This window comes from Trichoplusia ni, chromosome 17 (assembly GCF_003590095.1).
Source record: "Trichoplusia ni isolate ovarian cell line Hi5 chromosome 17, tn1, whole genome shotgun sequence".
NCBI classification, from domain to species: domain Eukaryota; kingdom Metazoa; phylum Arthropoda; class Insecta; order Lepidoptera; family Noctuidae; genus Trichoplusia; species Trichoplusia ni.
The window spans coordinates 655359-681232 of NC_039494.1; the positions used below are offsets into that span (position 1 = coordinate 655359).

General features: G+C 38.1%; 6 protein-coding genes and 1 pseudogene across 6 annotated transcripts; 5 read left to right on the top strand and 2 right to left on the bottom strand.

Moving 5' to 3' along the window:
- Nucleotides 1–1954: 1954 nt before the first annotated feature.
- On the top strand, nt 1955–2944 carry LOC113502672 (cuticle protein 21-like; the record flags this gene model as incomplete). Its single annotated transcript, XM_026884325.1, has 2 exons — nt 1955–2530; nt 2609–2944. Coding segments are annotated over 2 exons (822 nt in total), but the record flags the coding sequence as incomplete, so codon positions are not given.
- Nucleotides 2945–5009: 2065 nt separating this feature from the next.
- Nucleotides 5010–5893, bottom strand: LOC113502673 (histidine-rich protein PFHRP-II-like). The gene is made up of 2 exons (XM_026884326.1): nt 5882–5893; nt 5010–5796 (listed from the first exon to the last, which is right to left on the bottom strand). Exons 1-2 carry the CDS (start codon nt 5891–5893, stop codon nt 5182–5184), a joined length of 627 nt encoding a protein of 208 aa, XP_026740127.1. The 3' UTR covers nt 5010–5181.
- Nucleotides 5894–6713: 820 nt separating this feature from the next.
- Nucleotides 6714–8093, top strand: LOC113502375 (annotated as a pseudogene).
- Nucleotides 8094–9190: 1097 nt separating this feature from the next.
- Nucleotides 9191–10549, bottom strand: LOC113502358 (cuticle protein 8-like). Its single transcript, XM_026883903.1, has 3 exons — nt 10131–10549; nt 9635–10048; nt 9191–9548 (listed from the first exon to the last, which is right to left on the bottom strand). Exons 1-3 carry the CDS (start codon nt 10140–10142, stop codon nt 9276–9278), a joined length of 699 nt encoding a protein of 232 aa, XP_026739704.1. The 5' UTR covers nt 10143–10549; the 3' UTR covers nt 9191–9275.
- A 979-nt stretch (nt 10550–11528) lies between these two features.
- LOC113502674 (cuticle protein 8-like) lies at nt 11529–12393 on the top strand (the record flags this gene model as incomplete). The annotated part of the gene is made up of 2 exons (XM_026884327.1): nt 11529–11951; nt 12038–12393. Coding segments are annotated over 2 exons (696 nt in total), but the record flags the coding sequence as incomplete, so codon positions are not given.
- A 1633-nt stretch (nt 12394–14026) lies between these two features.
- LOC113502675 lies at nt 14027–15748 on the top strand. Its single transcript, XM_026884328.1, has 3 exons — nt 14027–14180; nt 14583–14749; nt 15062–15748. Exons 1-3 carry the CDS (start codon nt 14091–14093, stop codon nt 15636–15638), a joined length of 834 nt encoding a protein of 277 aa, XP_026740129.1. The 5' UTR covers nt 14027–14090; the 3' UTR covers nt 15639–15748.
- A 5157-nt stretch (nt 15749–20905) lies between these two features.
- LOC113502676 (cuticle protein 8-like) lies at nt 20906–22141 on the top strand (the record flags this gene model as incomplete). Its single annotated transcript, XM_026884329.1, has 3 exons — nt 20906–21181; nt 21322–21488; nt 21777–22141. Coding segments are annotated over 3 exons (492 nt in total), but the record flags the coding sequence as incomplete, so codon positions are not given.
- Nucleotides 22142–25874: the final 3733 nt, after the last annotated feature.

The window sequence follows — 25874 nt, forward strand, 5'->3', positions numbered from 1 at the left end:
CCTGCAATAATAGTACGTGAAGAGTGGACGAAATGCGGATCCCTTAAACCGAATGAACATAATAAAATTATAGGGTTATTTTTAGTTGAAGAAGAAAGAAGTTGAATTTTGAAAGATTTACAAGGTCTTGTTTAAAATTTGACTGTGGTTTTGTTATTTCCTTTGAATAAAATATTATAAGTTACTAAGACTAAGACTAAGCTACACCATCATACTGCTGCGCGGAGTACGTGTATGACTCTTGCTGAATACGCTCAGCACTTCCTGGAATCCAACCTAGAGATTGGATGTCTTTACACAAATCTATACTAATACTAGCTGACCCGGCAAACGTTTTTTTTTCCTAATAAATTATTTATAGTTGTATGTATTTTTTAATGCCACATTATAAAAAAATAAAAAAAAAACAAACTTAGTCGAAAAAATAAAATATTTTTTTTAGGTTGAGCAGCCCCTATCACTTAGGGGTATGAAAAATAGATATTGTTCTATTCTCAGACCTACCTAATATGAATACAAAATTTCATAGAAATTGGTCGAACCGTCTCGGAGGAGTACGGTAACTAACATCGTGACACGGGAATTTTATATATTAGATAGAAGATATAAAGCTGAAGAGTTTGTTTGTTTGTTGGTTTGAACGCGCTAATCTCAAGAACTACTGGTTTAAATTGTGTTGAATAGACCATTCATTGAGGAAGGTTTTAGACTATATAGAATCACGCTGCGACTAATAGGAGCGAAGATACAATGGAAAATGTGGAAAAAACAGGGCAGGTATAAGTCATAACTTATATCTTCTACCCACGGGGACAAAGTCACGGGCAACAGCTAGTATGTAATAAACGGATGATGCAATTTCTGGAGAGAAGTCTGTTTTATTCATTATTTTTTATATTTAATGCATTTGTATGTGCTACTTTGTTATTGTGTGTTATTGTTTTTTCAGAATCAATGTAACTGACCTATGACGTTCTGATTTTTGTCTCAATAAAGAAATAGATGTCTAGGATAAAGTATGAACATATATTATCTTATAAATGTAATATATTGTTAGTTTTAAGATAGAATCAGTTTAATAAATTAATTAGTTTTAGTCATCATTCCCACAAACTGTGCAAATAGTTTTGTGGGGTTTCATGAAAATATTAATGTAGACTGTTTAATAAATAAATATATAAAATAAATTTCTTTATTTTAATTACTTTACACCTACTTCAAGATGGTTGAGGTCATCATGAAAAACACACAGTGCTTGACGGGTTCGATCCCACTTAGAGAGCAATATTAAACGCACGAATATTGTTCTGAGTCTTCGTGTCTTTGTGCATTTGACTTAAATGTTTGACTTGAACCAGTCCTATATTATTTCGACAAAAGCATATAACAACAAATCAAGTGAATAAAATAACTCGACATTAACTTTATATGAAGAGCCACAAAAAAGAACCTGAGTTCAATGCAACATAACATTTATAAATTTCTTGCCCACTTCCTGATTGATAAAAGATCATTAAGATAAAAAAATCATCAAAATAAATATAAAACACCTAAAAGCCTGGATACCTATTGATTAAATTGGGCCCATAATGGATGATGGCAAAAAAAACTGCTCAATAAATTCATGTAATGCAATAAAAGTGATAAAGGAAATATGCTAATATAGTATTCGCACATGATGGGCTAGCAACCTGTCTTGATTTAGTGAATGTTCTTATTCACGAATCTATGTCACCAAGTATAAGGTTACTGTAAGCTTGTTTAACAACTTCTTACATACATGCTTGTATTTCTGCTGGCTTGTAAGTATATAAACAACATGCGACTTGAAATGTATCATTCAACAGCTGAACACTGTAAAATAAAAACCATGTTCGCTAAAGTAAGATTCAATGGAATTTCTTATTTTCCCATTTGAATTAACATGAAAGTTGAAAGTTAACTCTGTTGGTAATTTCAGGTTATTGCCCTGTGTGGTTTGGTGGCAGTATGCCAAGCTGGTCTCCTGGCCGCCCCAGCACACTACTCGTCTGCCGCGGCTGTCTCCTCCCAGAACATTATCCGACATGACCAGCCTGCCCAACACGTCGCCATCGCCGCTCCTGTAGCCTACCACGCTGCACCCGCCGCTGTATCCTACCACGCCGCTCCTGCTCACTACTCCTCCGCCGCCGCAGTGTCATCCCAGAACATTGTGCGTCACGACCAGCCCGCCCAACACGTCGCCATCGCCGCTCCTGTAGCCTACCACGCTGCCCCCGCAGCTGTGTCCTACCACGCCGGTCCTGCTCACTACTCGTCTGCTGCCGCAGTTTCGTCCCAGAACATCGTGCGTCATGACCAGCCCGCCAGACAGGTTGCCATCGCCGCCCCAGTAGCATACCAAGCCGCTCCTGCCGCCGTCGCCTACCACGCTGCTCCCGCTGTCACCACCTACCACGCCGCTCCCGCTGTCACTACCTACCACGCTGCTCCCGCCCGTGTCGCCTACCACGCCGCTCCCGTTGTAGCTCATGCTGAAGAGATCAACGTAAGTTACTTTAAAATTGACCTTATGTTATAAAAATTGCCAAAAGTAAAAATAATAATAAATTTATTTTTTACGCAGACCCACCCACAATACGAGTACAACTACTCTGTTGCTGACGGCCACACCGGCGACAACAAGTCCCAGCACGAGACCCGCGACGGTGATGTCGTGAGGGGCTCGTACTCCCTCCACGAAGCCGACGGCTCTGTGAGGACCGTGGAGTACTCCGCCGACGCCCACAGCGGCTTCAACGCGGTGGTGCACAACACCCACCCCACAGCCGCCCCCGCCCACCTCGCTCCCGCTCACTACTACCACCACTAAAATTCCACACTAGTCATGGACTGCGTTTACTAATAAGTGACCAAACAGTGATTTATTTATGATAATATACGAATTATGTTCTACACATTATTGATGTCTGTTATTGTTACCACCATTTAACAAATAAATACCAAGTAAGTGTTAGGTAATTACCGATTACCTGTTTAGAAAGCTCCCAGTTCGAGACGCCGATTCTTCCGCTCATGATTAGGGACTCTGTTTTGGGCCAAAATTAGTCGCGTATTATTTAAATATTTGAGTAATTTTATTAATAACTAAAATAATAAAATTTGCGCCACTATTAGTAGGACACGGCTTTAATCTAGAACTAAATAGATAGGTCCTACTTATTTAGTTCTGAAGATAATCAACTTAGCTAGTCATGCTCATAACATGCTAATGTTAATAATTAACTGGAAAGTATCAACAACTTGTTGGTCTAATAACCGAGGCAGTTTATTTTTAATTTTGGCATATAAAATTTATATTGAAGAAACTACATGCAGAATTTTGAAATATGGAACTTAATTGAAAACAAGCAACTTAAGATATTCAAGAACATTTCAAATTCAAGTTGCGATTCAGTATGAATGGCTATGTTCCACTCTTTATGCGTGCCACTAATAACTACGGGAAAATGTATAAAATCTGTCCGAGAAAATATTATGTCATTGAATGAATTTAGAACTGAATAATCAAACTCAGCTTAACTTTAATGTCTATTCAGTCTTTTTGCTGCTTCTGTTAATAGAAATGGTAAAATAATAATACATACGATGATAAACAGTTGAATATAAAAGTTATTTATAAAATCGTCGGTCAATCCGTGTCAATTGAAGGAGGGAAATTACATGTCTAAACTAAATCGTTGTCTAAACTAATTTTATTGGACAATTCAGAACACAGGGGAATTTTCGGAGCTTTTCTTAAGCTGTAAGAAACCAAGGGCTCGGAATAAAAGTACCTACAAATACGGAAAAATAATATACCTTACAAAAATATTTTTATTCAAGCATAAACATTAGGATTCTGGTTCTATGCACGAGTTCAATGTGCGAGGTGCATGTTTGGTCCCGACGCAGGCAAAGGCTCTTACAAATTACAAGTTTGACAAACTTTGAAGGAAACCATCGTGATGAAATCTGGTGCCCAAATATTGGAACTTGTTATCAACAACCCTTAGTGAACTTGAGTGGTGATAAATTCTCAAATCCTTCAAATATGGGACAAGGAATCTGTAGGTTGGTAATGAAATAAAGATAATATATAATAAAATTATGTAATGAAGAATTGTTTTTGAATTAAAACGAAACTAAAAATCTATTCATTACGTACATGCCAAATTATCTTTAGAACGTTCCTTTTCAATGATCAGTAAGTATACTGTAAATACCTTTGACCAAATTCCACAAACCTTGTTTGACATAATTTTATTTCGTCGAGGAATCCGCTAAACCTACATGACGTATACGAAAATATGATTGTATGTTGTTGTTTTTATTTAAGATATTTTTGTGGTTGATGTTTCGTGTTATTGTTTGTTCTATAATTAATTAAGTTACGAATATTAGGATTTCGTTAGCTGTTTCCGACCGCTAGGTGACCTAGTGGAAAATAAGAATAACCTTTGTTCTACCAGAAGTGGCAGTGTATCACCAACATTTACTTAATCAAATAAAGTCTTGAGTTGTAAACTGCGATAGCTACGCTCGCTTAGAAATTCTTGGAAGGATTCTTTAAGAAATTATTCTATTACTACTCTCGAGTTTCTGCTCAAAACTTCCTTGTCCATAACGGGGTTGTAGACAAACTCAGGAAACTTTGCCATTTTTAGGCCAGATTAGTACAGGCCAGTTTATAAATCATGAACAGTTTACGGTTTATTTCCTATTTTTACTGACATAAATTGGAATATTAACACACTAATAAGAGTTTTTATCGAACGTATTCGTATATTGCTATAAATAAATTACGTTTAACTTTTTTGGGGTAGATACAATGAATGACTTGTAACTTCAGTGATGGTAGTAGCGAGCGGGAACGACGTGGGCGGGGGCGGCTGTGGGGTGGGTGTTGTGCACCACCGCGTTGAAGCCGCTGTGGGCGTCAGCGGAGTACTCCACGGTCCTCACCGAGCCGTCGGCTTCGTGGAGGGAGTAGGAGCCCCTCACGACATCACCGTCGCGGGTCTCGTGCTGGGACTTGTTGTCACCGGTGTGGCCGTCAGCGACGGAGTAGTTGTACTCGTATTGGGGGTGAGTCTGTATACAAAACAATAAAAATAGTTTATGATTCCGCTTTCGCAAATGATTATGATTTAAAGTAAACTAAAAGATGTAACTTACGTTGATTTCTTCAGCGTGTGCCACAACGGGAGTGGCGTGGTATTCGACACGAGCGGGAGCAGCATGGTAGGTGGTGACAGCAGGAGCAGAGTGGTAAGTGGTGACGGCGGGGGCAGCGTGGTAGGTGGTGACAGCAGGACCGGCATGGTAGGCTACTGGGGTAGCAACAGCCACTTGTCTGGTGGGCTGGTCATGACGCACGATGTTCTGGGAGGAGACAGCCGCGGCAGAGGAGTAGTGAGCAGGAGCGGCGTGGTAGGACACAGCGGCGGGGGCGGCGTGGTAGGACACAGCGGCGGGGGCGGCGTGGTAGGCTACTGGGGCAGCGACGGCAACATGTTGGGCGGGTTGGTCGTGACGCACGATGTTCTGGGAGGAGACAGCGGCGGCGGAGGAGTAGTGTGCAGGAGCGGCGTGGTAGGAGACAGCGGCGGGGGCGGCGTGGTAGGCTACTGGGGCGGCGATGGCTACGTGTTCTGCGGGCTGGTCGTGACGGATGATGTTCTGGGAGGAGATCGCCGCGGCAGACGAGTAGTGCGCCGGGGCGGGCAGGAGACCAGCCTGGCACACCGCCACCAAACCACACAAAGCTACTACCTAGAATGAAATGAATTTGGGTATGAGCATTTTTCACTATTATAAAAAAGCAGATTAATTTTTACATTAAAAAAATAATATATACCTTGGCAAACATTTTAACTGAATTGAATATTTCACTGAAGTGATCAAGCAATGAATGATAAATTTCAGGTAGTGGAATAAGGTTTTATAGCAGCCGAACATGTTAATAATTTTACAACCGTGTGGACAAGTTGCAGAACTGGTTTTTAGCGACCTTACCTTAGGTCAGGTCGATATGATTAAAACATTCACTAATTAGTTTCACAAGGCATTAAAAGTGACACAAGAAATGCACTAGACCAAATCTAGCCTAGGTTTATATGTAACCCTAGATCAATTTGTGATCGAACACCTTTGAGTTTTTAAAACTCTATTAATTTAAAAGAAAACAAATGGCTGAGTACTAAACTGTTGAAAACGTATTATTATAAACTGTACACAGTTTGCATAACTTTTAATTTACCAATTTTTTTGGTCTTAGCTGACTTTATTATGTTATAGTTGTAACTCCTGATGCTTCCTAATTATTTGATGAAATAGACATTTATCGGGATTTAGGGGGATGGGAAACGTACGAAATATGAGACCTAAAAAATATGCACACAACAATTTATGAGCGTCGTTCGAGCCATTTCGGAGGTGTTCAATTTCGTACACCGTGATACGATAATTTCGTACAAGTATTAGATTTTATGTTGCCGAATTTTCTTTTTGATGTCGGACTTGCTATTGATACAATTTATCCTATTGGCCATGTGACAATGCTGATTGCTTATGAAAAGGAAACTGAAACTCTGAAGAAATTCATTCTTGCTTATGCGAGTTCTAAACCGGACGATGTTTGAATAGTTATACCTAATATAATTATTAATGTAGATATAATTTTCTTAATAGTAAGCCAAATATATTTTTAGACATAAAAATATACAAGTTTTCCTTGTTGGACATAACAATACGTTTTAAATTTGTATTAACCTCGAAGGGAAAGCTTACTAGGTCGTTCTATTTTTAGGGTTATAAACTTGTGAAATAAGTCGGTGAATGTGTTGAAGCGAGTCGCTATGTGACCCGTAAGGCCGCAACGTACTCGTTCTGCAACGAATGCACTGGGTCTTGGGTTCCGATATCTACTAGTATAAAAACATAATCTGGAACGAAAATGCATCATTCATTACTTGATCTCAAAAGCGGAACAATCATAAAAATGTTCGCTAAAGTAAGTTGCTTTCTAAAATAATACACTTTGGAATTTTTCTTTTAAGTTTAAAAAAATATTAATATGTGTACTGATCATTTGCAGGTAGTAAGTTTGTTTTCTTTGGTGGCGGTCTGCCAGGCTGGTCTCCTGGCCGCTCCAGCACACTACTCGTCTGCCGCAGCTGTCTCCTCCCAGAACATTATCCGGCACGACCAGCCCACCCAACACGTAGCCATCGCCGCCCCAGTATCCTACCACGCTGCCCCCGCCGCTCTGTCCTACCACGCCGCTCCTGCTCACTACTCCTCTGCCGCCGCTGTCTCCTCCCAGAACATCGTGCGCCATGACCAGCCCGCTAGACAAGTCAGCGTCGCCGCTCCAGTAGCATACCATGCCGCCCCTGCTGCAGTGTCTTATCACGCCGCTCCTGTTCAGTACTCATCAGCCGCAGCTGTCTCCTCTCAGAACATCGTTCGACATGAGCAACCCACTCAACACATCACTGTTTCCGCTCCAGTATCTTACCACGCTGCCCCCACCGCAGTGGCTTACAACTCTGCTCCTGCCCATTACTCTTTGGCCGCCGCCGTATCTTCCCAGAACATTGTTCGTCATGAACAGTCTATAAGCCACGCTGCTCCCGCCGCCCTCGCAGGCCACGCTGCTCCCGCTGTCACCACCTACCACGCTGCTCCCGCCCGTGTCGCGTACCATGCCACACCCGTCGTTGCTCACGCCGAAGAGATTAACGTAAGTTTAGTACGATCTAATCGAACTCAATTTTGAGTAAACATATTAATCCAACTGAATGTTTTACGTTTTACACAGACTCACCCCCAATACGAGTACAACTATTCTGTTGCTGACGGCCACACCGGCGACAACAAGTCCCAGCACGAGACCCGCGACGGTGATGTCGTGAGGGGCTCGTACTCCCTCCACGAAGCCGACGGCTCAGTGAGGACCGTGGAGTACTCCGCCGATGCCCACAGCGGCTTCAACGCGGTGGTGCATAACACCCACCCCACAGCCGCCCCCGCCCACATCGCTCCTGCTCATTACTACCACCACTGAATCATTCTCACTAGTCAAGGATGATTTCCACCAAATAAGCATTTCGCAAAATAAGTTATTTATAATACAAATAAATGAAAAAATATTGACTTCAACATTTACGTTTTATTTACATCAAAAGAATAACTACTATTGGCTCGTCTTGGCGTACTACCGTGCCCCCAGATCCAACAAACTTGTGTCATCATTTGAAGTAAATTTGTTGTAAATTTTGATTACTTTATTTTCTACATCCTTCTTTCTAGCACTTTTCGCTTTTTAATTGTATTGAAAATAGCGGGGCATCTAGAGTCATTATAATTATTATTAACTTTTGATTTTGGTTTTGACTTACGTTAATCAAATTAAAAAGAATGTTACGAAATGTGTGAAAGTGGCCATTCAGGCTATTTGTTGAATAAATCATTTCATTTTTCCGAGTACTTTTGGGACTGCCGCGATTTTGTAGCGCATCAGGGATGTTGGCTGATGCAGCTGTTCCTGACTTTGGTTCACTTGCGAGACAGCGTTCAGTATCACTGATGCGGAGAGTTCGCGACAGTTCTAACAGTCGGGTTGCTGTTGTAGCTGGTCATGTAGATAGCTTCATAATATAGCGCTGCATGACCAGGCATCGACCAGTATTTAGTTATATTAAATAATATTAAATTAATTTTAAAGTAGCTTGCTGCTTAGAATTTATATAAAGACATAGGTATGGACTATTATGAAATAAGTCTGAAATAAGTATAATACTAATAGGAATGATGACAATATTTTTGCAGTGTCCGTCTTGTAGTTTTTTTGTATAATAATGGATACGATTTTTTAATTTGTCCCGCAAACATAAATTGACCAAATTACAGTGAATGAAACTTACGCGTGACGTCACGATTGAATATAAATTTTACCACATCGTTACGTCACAAGCCCCTTCTCCTAAACTTTAAAGCAATTAATCTTTGTCAATTCTAGTTTTTCTGAAGAAGGAAAAAAGGATTATTTTTATACCGTCATCATCCCTATTAATTAACTATTATTGCTTAGTTCTGCACCGCTGCTTAGTAGGTGAAGCTCTCGCATCATGCTTGATCAAAAACGGCGAATAAAAAAATCAACTTCCATCAATATTATGGCTTTAATACTAGTTATAAATTATATATCGACAGAATTTTGGTTATAGCACCATGACTAGTAATAACGCTTAGTGGTGGTAGTAGTGAGCGGGGGCAGCCTTGAGGATGACGGGGGTGGCCTTGACGACGACGGGCGCGGCTGTGGGGGCGGTGTTGTGGACGACGGCGTTGAAACCACTGTGGTCGTCAGCGGAGTACTCCACAGTCCTGATGGAGCCGTCGGCTTCGTGGAAGGAGTAAGAGCCCTTCACGACATCACCGTCGCGGGACTCCTGCTGGGACTTGTTGTCACCGGTGTGGCCATCAGCAACGGAGTAGTTGTACTCGTATTTGGGGTGAGCCTGTGTATAACAATACAGAATTAGATATCAGCAATTATTAAATAGTATTATTACAAATCCGTAGGTATAAATTTGATACAACTTACGTCGAAGTCTTCAGCATGAGCGACAACGGGAGCAGCATGGTAAGCGACGTGAGCGGGAGCGGCGTGGTAGACAGCTGGGGCAGGGGCGGCGTGGTAGGTGGCGACGGCGGGGGCAGCGTGGTAGGCTACTGGGGCGGCAACAGCGATGTGTTGGGCGGGCTGGTCGTGACGGACGATGTTCTGGGAGGAGACAGCGGCGGCAGACGAGTAGTGAGCAGGAGTGGCGTGGTAGGATACGGGAGCGGCGTGGTAGGTGACGGGAGCAGCCACGGCAATCTTAGCGAGGGGAGCGGCGTGAGCCTGGTCGTGACGCACGATGCTCTGTGATGAGACGGCTTCAGCGGGAGAGTAGTGAGCGGGCGCGGCCAGGAGACCAGCCTGGGCAGCAGCCACAAAAGCGCACAGAGCTACTACCTGGAAGTAAATAAACAGATTAATATGTGCATTCCACGCACCAATAAATAAACAATCTATAAATAAATAAAATAATGCTTACTTTAGCGAACATTTCTAAAATTGATTGTTTCACTTTTGTGATCAAGCAATGAATGATGGATATTAAGCGGCCGATTAACTTTTTATATTAGACCTGCTAGCACGTGCATTAGTTGTAGAACAAGCTCGCGGCCTTACAGGTCACATAGTGACGCATTTAATAACATTCACTGATTTGTTTCACAACTCTCTTGCCGCCCTAGGGGCGTAAGGACTTGATATTCGAGGATACCTATTTTGTTTCTCAATTTAATGATACTGCTAGGTACTTTGACTGCACGGATAACCAAGCGGTGTCACCACACCAATGTTTGCGTGTCGCGGGTTCAATCACAGCGATGAACAAGCGTTTGTGTGATCCTCGAATGTCCGTCTTGGTGTATGCGATTTGATTTTTTGTGAAACCCACCGCGACACAAGGTTTAATTTCTTTAAATCAAGAGAACTTTCTTAAAAAACACACACAAAAAAAACTTTAAAACTTTAGCAAAAGGATTTCAGAAATTTTCAAATTATGCCATAAAGACATTCCTCAAAGCTGAGCCGTCAACGTTCAGCTATACTCGCTGTCTCACATTTCTGATTATGATAAGTTAATGCATACTTAGTTTATTTTTAAAGAGCACCAAAACACTTTAAGGTAGAGCTGATTAAAGTACTTCATTTACTTGGCGATTGAGTACCAAACGTCATCATAATGGTCATCATATCATATATACTTGACGATTTTAATTTAAGTATCTCATGTTGGTAAAAAAGTCGTTTTGCAGTCCCACGTAATGTACCTACTTACGTATTCGGTGAAATGAGACCAAATTATAACTACGAAAGGTCACACTCATTATTACTGATATAAATTTTCAAATCTAGAGGTAATTTCATGGATTAACGAAGGAACAGCGGTCTAAATTAAGTGTACAACATAAAATTTTGTCTATTTTGAGATTAGTAAAGTTATGACTTAAAGAACTAAAAGTGTAAATAAACATTGTTCTTATCATTATGTATGCACACAGGGCATGTCACATGTTTATCAAAATGTAAAACCATTTCATAATACTCCCAAAATTATATTAGCATAAAATTAACCTACTCAAGTACCCACACTGAACAATTTATGCACTGACGCTAGTTATAGTGAATGGATTGATTCGGCGAACTCTGTACGCGGCAAGGTTACCGTGAACTCGACCGACAACTTCCACTACTTACTACAATCAGCTGTTCATACATCAAATTATCACTATAAAAAGTCGACCTGTGACAAGACAAGTATCATTCAACTTGAATACTTCACAGTATCAAATCAAAATGTTCTCCAAAGTGAGTATACCACGGAACTGGACTTTTAAAATTAAAAAAAAAACAGTGAAATTTCATACAAGAATATTAATCACATTTCATATCTTATTTTCAGGTAGTAGCTCTGTGCGCCTTTGTGGCTGCCGCCCAGGCTGGTCTCCTTTCCGCGCCCGCTCACTACTCACCCGCTGAAGCCGTCTCATCCCAGAGCATCTTACGTCACGACCAGGCTCACGCCGCTCCCCTCGCTAAGATCGCCGTGGCTGCTCCCGTCGCCTACCACTCCGCTCCCGTAGCCTACCATGCCGCTCCTGCTCACTACTCGTCTGCCGCCGCTGTCTCCTCCCAGAACATCGTCCGTCATGACCAGCCCGCCGCTGTTGCCGCCCCAGTAGCCTACCACGCTGCCCCCGCCGTCGCCACCTACCACGCCGCCCCTGCCCCAGCTGTCTACCATGCCGCTCCCGCTCACGTTGCTTACCATGCTGCTCCCGTTGTCGCTCATGCTGAAGACTTCGACGTAAGTTGTATCAAATTTATACCTACGGATTTGTAATAACACTATTTAATAATTGCTGATATCTAATTCTGTATTGTTATACACAGGCTCACCCCAAATACGAGTACAACTACTCCGTTGCTGATGGCCACACCGGTGACAACAAGTCCCAGCAGGAGTCCCGCGACGGTGATGTCGTGAAGGGCTCTTACTCCTTCCACGAAGCCGACGGCTCCATCAGGACTGTGGAGTACTCCGCTGACGACCACAGTGGTTTCAACGCCGTCGTCCACAACACCGCCCCCACAGCCGCGCCCGTCGTCGTCAAGGCCGCCCCCGTCATCCTCAAGGCTGCCCCCGCTCACTACTACCACCACTAAATCCTAAATAAGGAATGGCTATTGTGACCAAAACTGTTAATTATTTATTAAATGCAATATACGAATAAGTTCAATAAAAAAGATTACGTTTTATTTAATGTTCAACCTTTATGACATACATTTTATATTTAGTTCGTCAAATTCGAGCTCAAATTAGGTAAATTCGTCTTGAGCTTTTAGGTAAGGCAGAGTCTCGTGACACAGTTGCATAATTTAATTATGAATCATACTCGCGATAACTCTACTATATAAATATACAACTTAATAAAAGTAATCGCATACGTCCATTACGTATAGTAAGTTTAGTATTTGACACTAAGCTGTGTTTAATTCGGATACGTACAAAAATTACTAATGGCTAATTTCTTCTTAAAAAATTTAACACCAATTTTCATTTTGCCCAAGTCGATTTTTTTGTTTATAATTAGTCATAGGTTTTGTCAAAATAAAGATTTAAGGAAGTAAAACATTATTAATCTACAGTCGACAGTTCGTTGAGCTACCTCTGGTTTTAAAAAATAATTTTAATCTTAGTATCTTTATCAAATATCGTTCTTTTATTATTAATTCTGATGAACAAATACAATGTGTTGCGCGCGCGCCCGAACAATAGATTCCTCGCGACTATTGAATTGTGTTGATTCCACGATAACACGATCGATCGAATCCTCTCTCTTTTGTGAAATTTTATGTATTATGAGAGTGAGCTAAGTAAAAATGGATCTCATGAAAGTAGCGTGGAATAAAAAATTGATAAATTTTTTGCCGCTGTGGTTGGCCTAGAAAACCATTACCGCTTGCTCCATGTAGTCCAGTATAGAGATTCGTGGTAGGGAGAGTTAATTTGGCCTGGATTTGGGACACAGTGGACTCGACAACAAAATGTTTTGTTGCTCATAATTTATGCTTGAATGTCATACATTTTTAAACTTCATGGGTATAACAGATTGATATGGCAACAAAATATACATCGCACAAAATACTGGAATGATACAATATGTAAAAATTAGGCACAAATTAATTTATTCACATTAAATTATCAGCCACTACCTACTACTACAGAAGGTTTTTTTTTATTTATGACTCAATGACATTTTGTACCGCTTCTCCCCCATATGCTCGGAACAAATGCACTCAAAGCCTCCTTTGATCATACAAATTGTAATGATACGATAACATCTTTAAGTTCTGACGATAATAACGTGGATACAATTTTTTAGAGAAGGTTTGGTTCACCTGATCTAATAGATTATTCAAAAACTCGTTCAATAAATAACTGATTGACTTATTGGTTTATATAATTGTTGTTTACGTACTTTCATTTTTTTTTGGCTGAGTTTGGAAATTAATATGAACGCCTTTATGTTATAACAATGACAATTGCCATTTTATAAATAAATAGATAATACATGCTATTCAATTCAATACATTTCGTTTTAAGCTGGTCCTCTATATTCTTACGTCCACAAAAAACAATGGTAAGTTAATAAAAGAGTTTTAACAAAATTTATGTAATAAGTATCGAAAAAGTATAAAATGGTTATTATTTCTCAGTTAAATCAACAGTTAGCTAGTACATTTTGTGAGCAACAGTTCAAATTATGTGCAAAAATATGTTAAGAGAAGTAATTACGATAATTCCTTTTTTAATTACCTAAAATAATTGTGACAAGCTTAATATGTTTGTATATTTTTATTTTTCCAGATTTTATATTGTGTTTATTTCGTGGGAGTAACTCAGTCAGTTTTAATTAACCCGGACAAAAACTACAATGAAGACATGGAAGATGGAATTTCACACGGATGGCAAGTCATAAAAATCTACCACCCACCGACTTTCCGAGCATTCCGGTATAAACACGACCATTACGTAAGTACCTTCCATAACATATTGACACTCAAGGACTAAATACATGAACGCAATAATTAAGTAGAGAAAGGAACATTGACACGGTGTCAAATTTCTACTCATACAGGTATGTGTAATTAGAGTTAGAATTTATAATTACCCAATCGATAGACGGCTGGAATTACTTAACGGAATAATGTCTTAGACAGTATAGTGCATAATTATGGTAATTGCTACCTACTTAGTTATAAATCTAGATGATATAACACCAACCCTAAGATCACGTCGATAATTATAATCATTCGGAACTGTTAGGCCAACACGACAGTCTCAAATAAAGAGAGTGACAATAGTTCTTGCTTGCCTGAGCTTGGCAAGCCCATCCTATTTATGCTCATACAATTTTACTTTATTAATTTTCAGGCGTACCCTAAATATGAGTTCGGTTATTCCGTATCAGATAAGAAGACCGGAGATCACAAACACCACCACGAGGAGCGCGACGGGGATCGAGTTCGTGGCGAGTACAGCCTTGTTGAGTCAGACGGATCTCTGCGGAAGGTCCAGTACCACGCCGATGACCACAACGGGTAATTAAGCAATTACTTCACCTCACCGGCAGTGATTTCGGCCATGAGCATATATCACGTTTCTATTGTTAGCGATAAAATTGCACCGGAAATTGTAAGCTCAGCCAAAGCAATTCTTTTAAATCTATTTTGAGCTTTATATCAATTCTGCACAATATTAAGGTCAATGGAATTATAAAAGCATTAACATGTACTTAAGCATCATTATATTTTTTATCAGAAAACCTGTGCAATCGAATCGTCTGTAATGATAGCCTTCTCACCAATACACTAAGTAATAATCGTAACGTATGAATAATAATAAACTTTCAGATTCAACGCAGTAGTAAGTAAGACAGTCAACAAACACGGAAACAATGCCGTTTCTATGACTGAACATACAAGATTCTTCTATCCCATTGGTCATGGCATCAAAATCAACCACTACTTCCCCAACAAGAACTACCATTATCAAGAAATGGTGAAACCTGAACCTAATAAAGAGAGTATACCAGTATATGAGGAAAAAGAACCTGGAATGGGTAAAGTTGAGGACCAAGCATTGGTAGTCATAGACTCAGCAGCAGACAAAGATGCTGTTGTTGAAATGGAGACACCTAAAGAAACTTCAACTCATCAACAAACAACAGCAACTACTCCTAAGGAAGAAGTGGAAAACGTTCCTATTAATGTAGTACCAGCAGTCGTTACTATGATAGCACAAAATCCGGAAGAATCCAAAGCCGATGCAGAAAACTTATTAGTACCGGAAGAAAAGACTGAATCACAACCTTCAAAGGACGAACCCGTAATGGAAGATCAACCGTCAAAAGAAAGTGATAACCCAGCTTTTGATTCCGAAGTAGCATCGTCGTATTATCATTCCAAAATGTATTATGTAGCTTACTAAGAATCAAGTTAAAGTTGTTATTTAGTTTTATAAGCGATTAAGTCATTTAGCACGTAAACTGTTAAATAATTCTGTTTATTGACTCTCATGAAATAAATTACAATAAATTACTTTTTGTTTGATGTTTGCGATGACAGCACCACCTGTAGGTATGTAAAGTATTCTGTGGACGAAAGTAACACATTGACCAACGGTGAGGTTACGAGCATGCAATCATAGATGGCAGCAGTGTAGGAAAATAAATTGCTTGAAGTTGCTCGTAGATGGCAGCACTCAATTCTTGGAAATCAAGTCTCGTTATGAATACCTTCACTAATGTAAATCGAATTTAAAACAATCGAAAGATGTGAGAGTTTCTAGCTTCTAGAGAATTTAAGTAGTCGCGTAGTCGGTAATAACAACAAGTAGTCTCTTGAAACTTTAACAGTTGTTTAAATTGTCAGCGCAATTACTCACATAAGAAAGCTCTCGATGTAAAGCTATAAATTATAATTACGAAACTGCAATCTCTGACAGACGAGGAATCTCGACAGGGCAGGCTATATAAAGAATGAAGAGATGATCATTTATCTAAAAGAAGTAATGATGAATAAGACCTTACGATTATATTATTTTTTATTACATGCGGAGTTCCAGATTTTAGTTTATGCAAGACATTGCACACACTACTTACGCATACTTGACAATGATTTGCATGGTAATAATGACTTTTTCACAAGAGTAATTATTCTCATTTGAGTTTCTAGTACACTTTTATGTTCATGTGTACAGAGGTAGACTCACGCTTTATTTTCAGAACTCTACCCCACATAATTTTAAACCAAAGTAGATATTTTTAGTAGCATAAAAGGACATAATTGGGTAACCAGTGACTGTTTTAGATTTTTTTCAATCAATCTTACATAATCTTAAAATACAATATCAGTCATGCAATACCATCTCCTACAAAACTAATTCCATAGTTCCTCTGTTTATTTGATTGAATGTTTGTCCTTATTTGGAAAACCATCAATTCGATATTTTATGAAACTGTACCAGGCTGCTAGTGCTTGGGAGTTTTCTTTCTATGTTTCAGATTGGTAAAACTTTAGATTTAGTCATAGGTAAATAGGGTAGATAAATTAGAATTATCAAGTAGAACCAGAATGGTTTATATAGCTGATTACAAATTGTATTTCTTTGAAGTTACGAAATATCTTCAAGAGAAGGAACCCGCTTCTTTTAAACGGCAGACACAGTCAACCAAGAAGCACTGTTGGAAATTTTCATTTAAAAGGAGATGAAGCATCTATCAAGGCCTATCTACCATCGAACCATGAAGGACAGAGAAGAACAATTGAAAGTAGCATATTTATTATGCATGGAAGAGAATGAAGCTCTGGTCACTCGTAATGTGCTTAGTAGAGTGTCTTGTTGAAGAATTATCCCGTAGAACATGAACATCTCATGTTCTATCGCCACTCAAAGCAGCTTATGTTATTAATAGTCTTAGTTAAGTAAAAATATTAAAAATGAGATTAGCCGGAGAGGAGTTATTGTGACCTAATTTCTAAAGCAAGCTGACATGGCGGTGTGCTAGACATGTCTGTCGAAGAACCTATGGCTGTGTCAGCCAAATAGTCCTTAAGTGAAGACCGCGAGAAGCTATTGCGGCGAAGGACGTCCTCCAGCCCCATGAGCCGATGACCTAAATAAACGGACTGGATACGAAAGAGGGACCAAAGAGGCCAATGTCAAAAACTAGGCCGCGATAGGGTGGCCGCGATAGGCTGAAATATTACTCAAATATAAAACATGTTCCAAAAATTTCAGTGTCGTATTTTTACAAAGTAAAACCATGTACTTAGCAGTGGCAACATGATCAGTCTATAATTACTTTGACAAGTCCACGCAACTCGTTCTACATTTCATATAAGGTCTCTATGATTATTTTGGAATGCAACCAAAATAATAAATATTATTTACATTGACATTTCTCAATAAGTTCACAAGTACGCAAGTTTAGCATTATATTGAAATAATATTTGATTGATTAAAAAACATTATTTATAATTTTTCTTGATTATTTACGGTGCCACGAGCGTTTATAACTAAAATCTTTAATTGCATTGATTCATTGACATCAATTTGCCCTTCACATTTATTAAGTACGGCCGCCTTCGGTTAACAATGGTGCTTGATAATCATGATTTGAACTTTGTATTGAGTATCATTGTATCGAGTTTCCATTAATAAAATTTGTAAAATAAATCTGTAGCCAATTGCAATCAATCAATTACTTAAAAGTTGTTCCATTGAACATACTCATAATATACATTTATCAGTTACCTACTCATAAAATACTATGAGCGTTATTTACGTACAAGATGGTCAAGTATACTTATGTACATATACAGGAATTGAGGAAATTATTAATAGCAGTCAACACGCCAAAACTAGGAACGAATAAACACAAATTAATTTAATCAATGTTTGTACGATGTAGAACTAGATCTGTACGCCAGCGGACTTCTAATTACGTGCGGTTACAACGTACATTCCTTTAAACTCTCCAACTTTGAATACTGTTAGTCCATTAAGGAAATTCTTAAGTGCTGGCTGTAAATTACAGCTTCGGACCAGTTAGGCGGTGACAAAACCACGTACCTAAACATTATTCATAGCCGCCGATCGAAGCCCTACTTTTCTCGTCAGGAAGTGAGATACCAACTGGACTGGACTGAATTATTCCCAATTTTCATACGCCCTCAGCTAGTTACATAATAGCTATATAACTCAGCTCGTAAAACATAACTATATAACTCGCTTTATCTTGGAATAATTAGTTTGAAGTAGAACTAGAGCGACAGGGAACCGCACTTTCGCTGTTCAAACCTACGCTGATAAATGCTGACAGTTGTTTACATAGCAACGGTATAGTGTTCAGTGAAGACTGAACGGTATAGTGTTCAGTGGTGACTATTTCTGCTTCCTAGTTTACACGACGAAAACGGTTTAATACCAAAATAAATACATTATTTATGATGAAACTCGTTTGAGAAGTAGGTCATTTGGACCTGCTAAGCGCACTATTGAGCTTGTGACCCGACACTGAACCCATTTTCTTTATAGTTTAATTAATAAACTGCTAAACTTAGAATAAATCCTTTGGATATCTACGTGCACAATTGAATATCATTAAAATTATGTCATGAAACTAAGTATTTATAAGAAAATAGTTTGCCTTAATAGACTTTTTAAAACAGAATCTGTTGACTAAGGATCCCTAACACGACAGGAATATGATCAGTGAACATCATTTGTGTCTAAAATGACTGAACCCAAAAAAAAACACTATAAGAGTTCGGTTTTTTGTTTAATTGCATATATTGTTAAACATATTCAAAAAAAATTATATCGAAAGGTAATAAAACGTTAAAGAAGAAATTAAAGATGATGATACTAAAAATGCTCTGTTTTGAAGTTCATCATTCACTCGCATAATAATAGACAGTCCTTCCTGCGGTCGACGCAGACAGTATAACTCTGTGCAATATGAAGTGATTTTTTAAAGCCCGAATAAAAAACATTTTCAAGAGCATCTCAAAAAAACTAATGATTGCAACTGCAACACATGTTTAATGCAATACCTATTCTTTATTTCCCAATGCCTTCATTTGAAGATTAATCGTAAAGATTTCTAAATCCTCTAATGCGTATCAGTATTTCCATCTTACTACAAATGTAGGTAATATACATATGTTGCATTTTTTCTGTCTAGAACATTATGATTAGTAGATTAAAAAACCACTTATGATTTGTAGTAACATCATTATGTCTTATAATACAGCCACCCGCGGAGTTGGATTTGTAACTTTAAAGATATGTTTATGTGATGTACTTAGTTATAATCATGTACAATGTCGTTGAAGTCATATGATTACCCTTATACAAATAAGTTATAGATGAATGATATCATGTTCTAACAAGCATAGGATGTTTCCTCTTTACGATATTGTATGAATGCCATGTTTTTTTTTTGAGGTTAATGAAACCTGTAGTTTACGAAACTAAAGGCTCCATACAAAAACGGAAAAATTCGTCATCCAGCAAAACAACATCTCTGATTTTTTGAACTCTCATACTATAACGTTTTTTAGGAAGAGCCTGGTGACAGACGCACGGACAAAGTTTAAATAATAGGGTTCTGTTTTTATCCTTTGGTAACGAAACCCAAAAAAAAGTATCCGGAAACTCAAACATTTTTTTCTCCGTCTGTGAGTTTAACGGATGATGTACGATTGTGCTATAAGCTTTGGATCCCTACATCTGTAAAGATTCTAATATCATAAGTAAACTGATATTAGAATCTCCATTTTGGAATAAAACTCAAATTAAAAGAATCTGTTTTTCTGTCAATAATTTCTTGATCACTTAATTCCTCATTATTCAAGAATGATGCAACTCATTTTTTTTGCAATTAAATAGATATTCATCTTTCAAAGAAATTGTATCAGTACGATGCATAAGGTATTAACCAACACACCTACATTACATTAAGCAGATTAAAATCTTAATTATTTAAAACGTAATAGAAAAATACTTAGCATGTTAGAGTAAGAAACCGCATTCGAACCAAAATTAAACAATCAAATATTGCGGTCGTGTAATAAGCGTTTCGTTTTAGGATCAACTAAATTCATAGTCTACATACTCAACTGTATAATTATTTAAAATAAAAGTACTGGTTGTTGCACAGTACCATAGTATTAAACAATCTCAAAAAATTATAACAATATCAGCCTCTCACTTATCGACCATTTTCTCTACATATTGTAGCGATATCGGTCGTTGCGACATCCGATAAAGTGAGCAGATTGGCAATGCGGCAATTACTGTGATCCGATCGAATATCGTCGGGAATAGACCCCCTCCACGCCACCGCTTATATTTTGTTTGTTATATAAAAAGAGTGCACTATCATACCGATACCAGTCAAGGCATTTGTGTCTAAAGCAAAATGTTCTCCAAAGTAAGCTTATTCATTCAAATGGCATAGTGGGGCACTTACATAATATTTAGGGCAATTTTGTTCAATGTAGTATACAATTACATTGTTCAATTGCCAGTTTTGAGCTTAACTTAACTTTAGAAAGGCTTCAAATGAAGCTGTTTCATAAACAGTTTTTGTTCAGAAAGATTTTTACCTTACGATTTCCTTTCATGTTTAGTACTCCTGTCATCCTTACCTAAATAAACAAAATTCTAAAAAAATAATCAAATAACTTACATCGTTCCAGATCGTGATCGCGTGCGCTCTGGTGGCTGTGTGCCAGGCTGGTCACCTGCACCACGCACCAGCTGTCTCCTCCCAGAGCATCGTCCGTCACGACCAGACCGTCCACCACGAGACTCCCATCCACTACTCTGCTCCCGTTGTCCACGCTGCTCCCGTCCACTACTCGGCCCCAGTCGTCCACGCCGCGCCTATCGCTCACGCCGCCCCCATCGCTCACGCCATCCACGCCGCCCCATCCCACGAAGACCACTATGTCGATGAATACGTAAGTATTATCGAATAAGAACTTCAAATGACCTGTAAATACATCTTGAGATTTCAACACAGAATTGATGGATTGCTTCAAATTAACCTCTTTACGTAAACACTATGTCGTCTTATAACGATGTTATATTTATGTTTCAGGCTCATCCCAAATACGGCTACTCTTACTCCGTGGAAGACCCCCACACCGGTGACCACAAGTCACAGCACGAGACTCGTGATGGTGATGTCGTGAAGGGAGAGTACTCCCTGCTCCAGCCCGATGGCTCTTTCCGCAAGGTCACCTACACCGCTGACCACCACAATGGGTAAGACCACGTTGCATTATATACTGATTAAAATTAGTTGACCAAAACTTATTTGCTTAAACAGAAGTGAATAGTAGGGAACTCACAATGTAATCACAATCGTAGCTAAGTAATACAACATGCAAAAAGTAATTTATGGTTCAATAGTCGTAAGAACAAGCTAATATTAAGTGAAACAAGAGCCTTCTCGTTGACGTATTCCCTATAATTGAGGGCTTTAAAGTACTCTATTATCCAAAATTGCTCATACATTATGGTTTATTAACTATAAGGTAATTTTGTCAACAGATTCAACGCGGTCGTGCACAACTCCCCGCCCGTCATCCACCATCATTAGAAGATGATTTACCCAATCTGTGATATTAGTGTTAATGTGTTCGTGAAGTGATCGAGTGTAGTCTTCCACCTGTTCTCATTAAAGATATTTAGTAATATACCCAACAGTGCAATGAAACCAGTAGTAAGGAAATTTCAACGGTAGACTAGCCTTCTAGACGTATCTATATGATTTTTCTCTGTACATAGTTTAAGCTGTCATCGCTAATTTGTTTATAGTGTACGGTTGAATATATGTAAAACATTTTCCTGGTTGGTGTGGGCAATACTTGTATATAGCTTAGCTTGTCCAATAAAGACGATTATTATAAAAAAAATGTCGTTTCCTTTTTAATGCTTATATTAAAACTACAGATTAACTGACAAATTTCAATACGGACAATATTTCTCAAGAAGCTTACAATATTAACAACTTGAAAGTAAGTAATGGAAAAGGAGAAATACATTTGTAAAACAATAATTACAGTTTATTAGCGACTTCCTTTCAAATATTACATGAAATCGGATGTTTTGAAATTAACTAAAACAATTTAGTTTCATACTAAGATTTAGCTAAAGACGTATGTATTATGAAAGGATCATCGAGTTTCGATAGAATTTGAATGTTATTCTACAAACAATTACGTATTATTTTAATTGACAACCGACTTTTATAATGTTTTTTTTCTTGCTTATATCAATCAAGAGACTATCAACCACTCATCTCCACCTACTTACATGACACTAGGGTAATATAGTCGCTTATCGATTTGTAGGTTAGCAATATACTAGTTTTTGTTAAGATTCATAATATTACTCTCATAATGAAGGTTTGTCACAAAAAATGTAATTTCTGGTATTCATTGTTTCATTTTACTGATCCTATGACAAAGGTCCATACTGTAACTCCAATTAAACTGAGAATATTGTAGTTTTGGAAGTAAGTATGTGTACAGCTGCGTTAGTCCCTCTAGACAACGATTTTTGACACATTTCAAAGTATAAGTGGTGATTCTCTACAGACCCTTATCCAGGCATGAACTAATATTATATGATTAAGATACCTTTTTTTTGTCAATTTTCGTGTAGATCTCCTTTTTCAATTCCTATTTAGTACCAAAAATCTATTACATCTAGAATGTAGGCCCTTAAGAAGTCATAGTCTACATTTTTTGTTTGTTTTGAATGATCAAATATCCGATCAGCCCCAAGTGGCGTTTTGACAATTTTTGATAAAGAAAAATGCTAGAATCTATGAAAATGACGTATCAATGTCACATTACTTTTCTACCGTCGATAAGTAACTAATGTAGAGTCAATTGACAAGACTGAGATATAAATCAGCCATTTGCATGTGATAATCTTTTGCTAATTTCATAGATTTTTTATTGACAATTGCCACACCCCTGAATGAATGGAACAATAAAATTATGCTGACGGAAATACCACCAACGAGTTACCACACAAAAATACACTACCCCTGTTTGCGATGCTGAGTATATAGTGAATACCGTAATTAGTTGAAGTCACATTAAAGTACACTCACACATTATTACTTTACATATCATTTAGTATTACCTCGCTAACGAAGTAATATTTCTATAAATTACTTTTGTTGGCATAAGTAATAACACTGCAGTTAGCAACCTCAACTCTGGTTAAATAAGATAAATAAATCTTTCTATCATTTTAATTTACTCAAACACCACATTGAAGGCAATATTATTAACTGATACTATATGGGTCCAAGTAATGTTTTCAAAATGGTACTGAAAGGAGTAAGGCAGATTGCCTTGATATAGACGAAAAGTCGAATGGTGGGAACTAAGATAAGTTTGGGGTGCGAGTTTATCAATAATGAGTAATTAAGAGTAAGTTAAATGGAGTTTCTTGCCGGTTCTCCTCCATAAGAATTATCCACTTTGGAACCGCGCAACTAGAATCATCATTGTAACGTTTTGAGAGTGCTTGGAAAACAGCGTACTTAAAATAAATAAAAAATGATTTTGATTTTAATTGATCACAAACGTGACAACGAAATCATTCCTTACCTAAAGACTTAACCCTGATTTGTAACCATTTCCGTCATTCGCATAGACAGGTTTTTGATCTCGTAAATTTATATCATAATATTAAGCCATGTATATCTCACCTGTAATACTTCGGAATCTAAGCAAAAACTGATTTACTGTTAACATTGATCAATATAAGAGCAACAAATCTAAGCGTTATTAACAGCCTACTGCAATCTGAATCGATTTGCCAAGCGTGGCGTTTACATACGTTAATAACTCTTGTATCTATTTACTTGAGCGGGTAAAGGCGCTACCATACTATGCCATACCGTAGTACTTACCTGTCCTACCTATGAAGTGCCCATGATAAAAGTTGTTTCAAAAAACAAAGATAAAACAGTTTAAAATACTTTCTTTTTCTTTGCGGAAGCAGAGGTAGTTGTCCTATCCAAAAATAAAGGATCAAATCTTCAGCATGCCAACTTACCTTGCTGCTCATGCTCTTATATCAAAACTTCAGAATGCAGAACTTGTGCTGAGCAAAGTGAGATTTGTTGCAAAGATTGTTTTCCCTAAGTCTTGTCCACATTCATCACTGAAAATAATGCAAACTCTATTTCTGAAGTTTTGAATCTAGTCATCATTATTAATGGATGTCAATAACCTTATACAGTAAATCATGCTAGTTTTCTCAGTTAGTGGGACTGCATTATGTTACCAATTATTATTATAATGATGATAATTATTTCTAATAGGCAGACCGGTTTATCAAGTCACCTTTTATCGGTACAACGGATGTCGATGACGAAAACATAGATCAGAGGAAGCTTACGAGAAGGGAAATACTCTTGATAGTTAATTAATGACTTCGGATGCATATTGAAATATAGTTTCTATTTACCGGTTTCGATAAATCATAAACTTGTCAATCACGAAATATTCGTTTACGATGGCAATATAAACTAAGCTTGCACGTTTGCTCGAGATATTATAGGCTTTCGTTTGAGCGGACTGTGAATGTTGTACTTAGTTAACATAACTTCCGCGACTTTAGGTTCTGCGCTACATAAAACTATTTCAACACAAATAAAGTGAAATAACAGAATTATTTAGACTAAACATCGTTCTAACACATCACTTACACAATGCGAACGCAATCCGAAATTACAATTAGAGCTACTGTAAACTATGATAGGCGAAACAACACATTGCGATAGAGCATGCATCAGCTGGAAGTGTTAATTGCAGTTACAAGTCCAGTGGAGCGTGAGAAGATATGAGATCACATCCAAATTGCATATCAACATTACCATACAATGTCCAAGCCGAAATAAGGAGTGAAAGCAGACTGGCGGAACCAGAGTACCGTGCAACGTGCAACAAAACACAGGTAGCTGTATAACCCTATATTACCTATTTAATATTCAAACATTTAGCAATTGAGATCACACAGATATCGACTGACTACATAACGACTTTGAATTTAATATATACCTTTATTGCGTACTGCAATGTGACAGAAATGCGACGAAGCGTAGTTGCAGGAAGTCTTTCTTGTTGACCAATATATTCGAGATGCAAATTCCACCGAAATTCGACATGACAAAACACCCATCTGAAATCGCGGTAAATTGTTTGATGTAGCAATATCGACGTCTTAAAATCCTTCGTGGATTTATGGCCACGATAATAAGGTTAAACTGGGGAAAGTTCACGCAGTATTGATGGGCATGAACAAAATAATATTTCTTGTTAAAAGCATATCGAAATCGAGAGTTAAATGCGGTTGTCAAAGTGGTAAGCTTGAGATCAAATGCACGGATTTGTCGAAAACAATAAAGAGGATTATAACAAAAGAGGCTTAATCAAATATAAAACTTTATGTAACCACCTGATAAATGATGTCAATATGTGAACATATTTAATTATTTATGTTTTCATTTCTTGATGCATCTTATCCAAGAGGCCGGGTATCTCGGCTAATAACGTCGTCATAAACAGCGGTATCATCATAAAGTGCAGATAATATTATACTTGCTGTAATTTGAAGCACCTC

What these genes read in the sequence shown, in the direction of transcription:
- LOC113502358 (XM_026883903.1), bottom strand. An exon ending in CTCATGCTGAAGACTTCGAC is followed by an intron (nt 9,549 to 9,634) that starts GTAAGTTGTATC and finishes TGTTATACACAG; the next exon opens with GCTCACCCCAAATACGAGTA.
- LOC113502675 (XM_026884328.1), top strand. Translation starts at nt 14,091, where the DNA reads ATGGAAGATGGAATTTCACACGGATGGCAAGTCATAAAAATCTACCAC. An exon ending in GGTATAAACACGACCATTAC is followed by an intron (nt 14,181 to 14,582) that starts GTAAGTACCTTC and finishes ATTAATTTTCAG; the next exon opens with GCGTACCCTAAATATGAGTT. An exon ending in CACGCCGATGACCACAACGG is followed by an intron (nt 14,750 to 15,061) that starts GTAATTAAGCAA and finishes ATAAACTTTCAG; the next exon opens with ATTCAACGCAGTAGTAAGTA.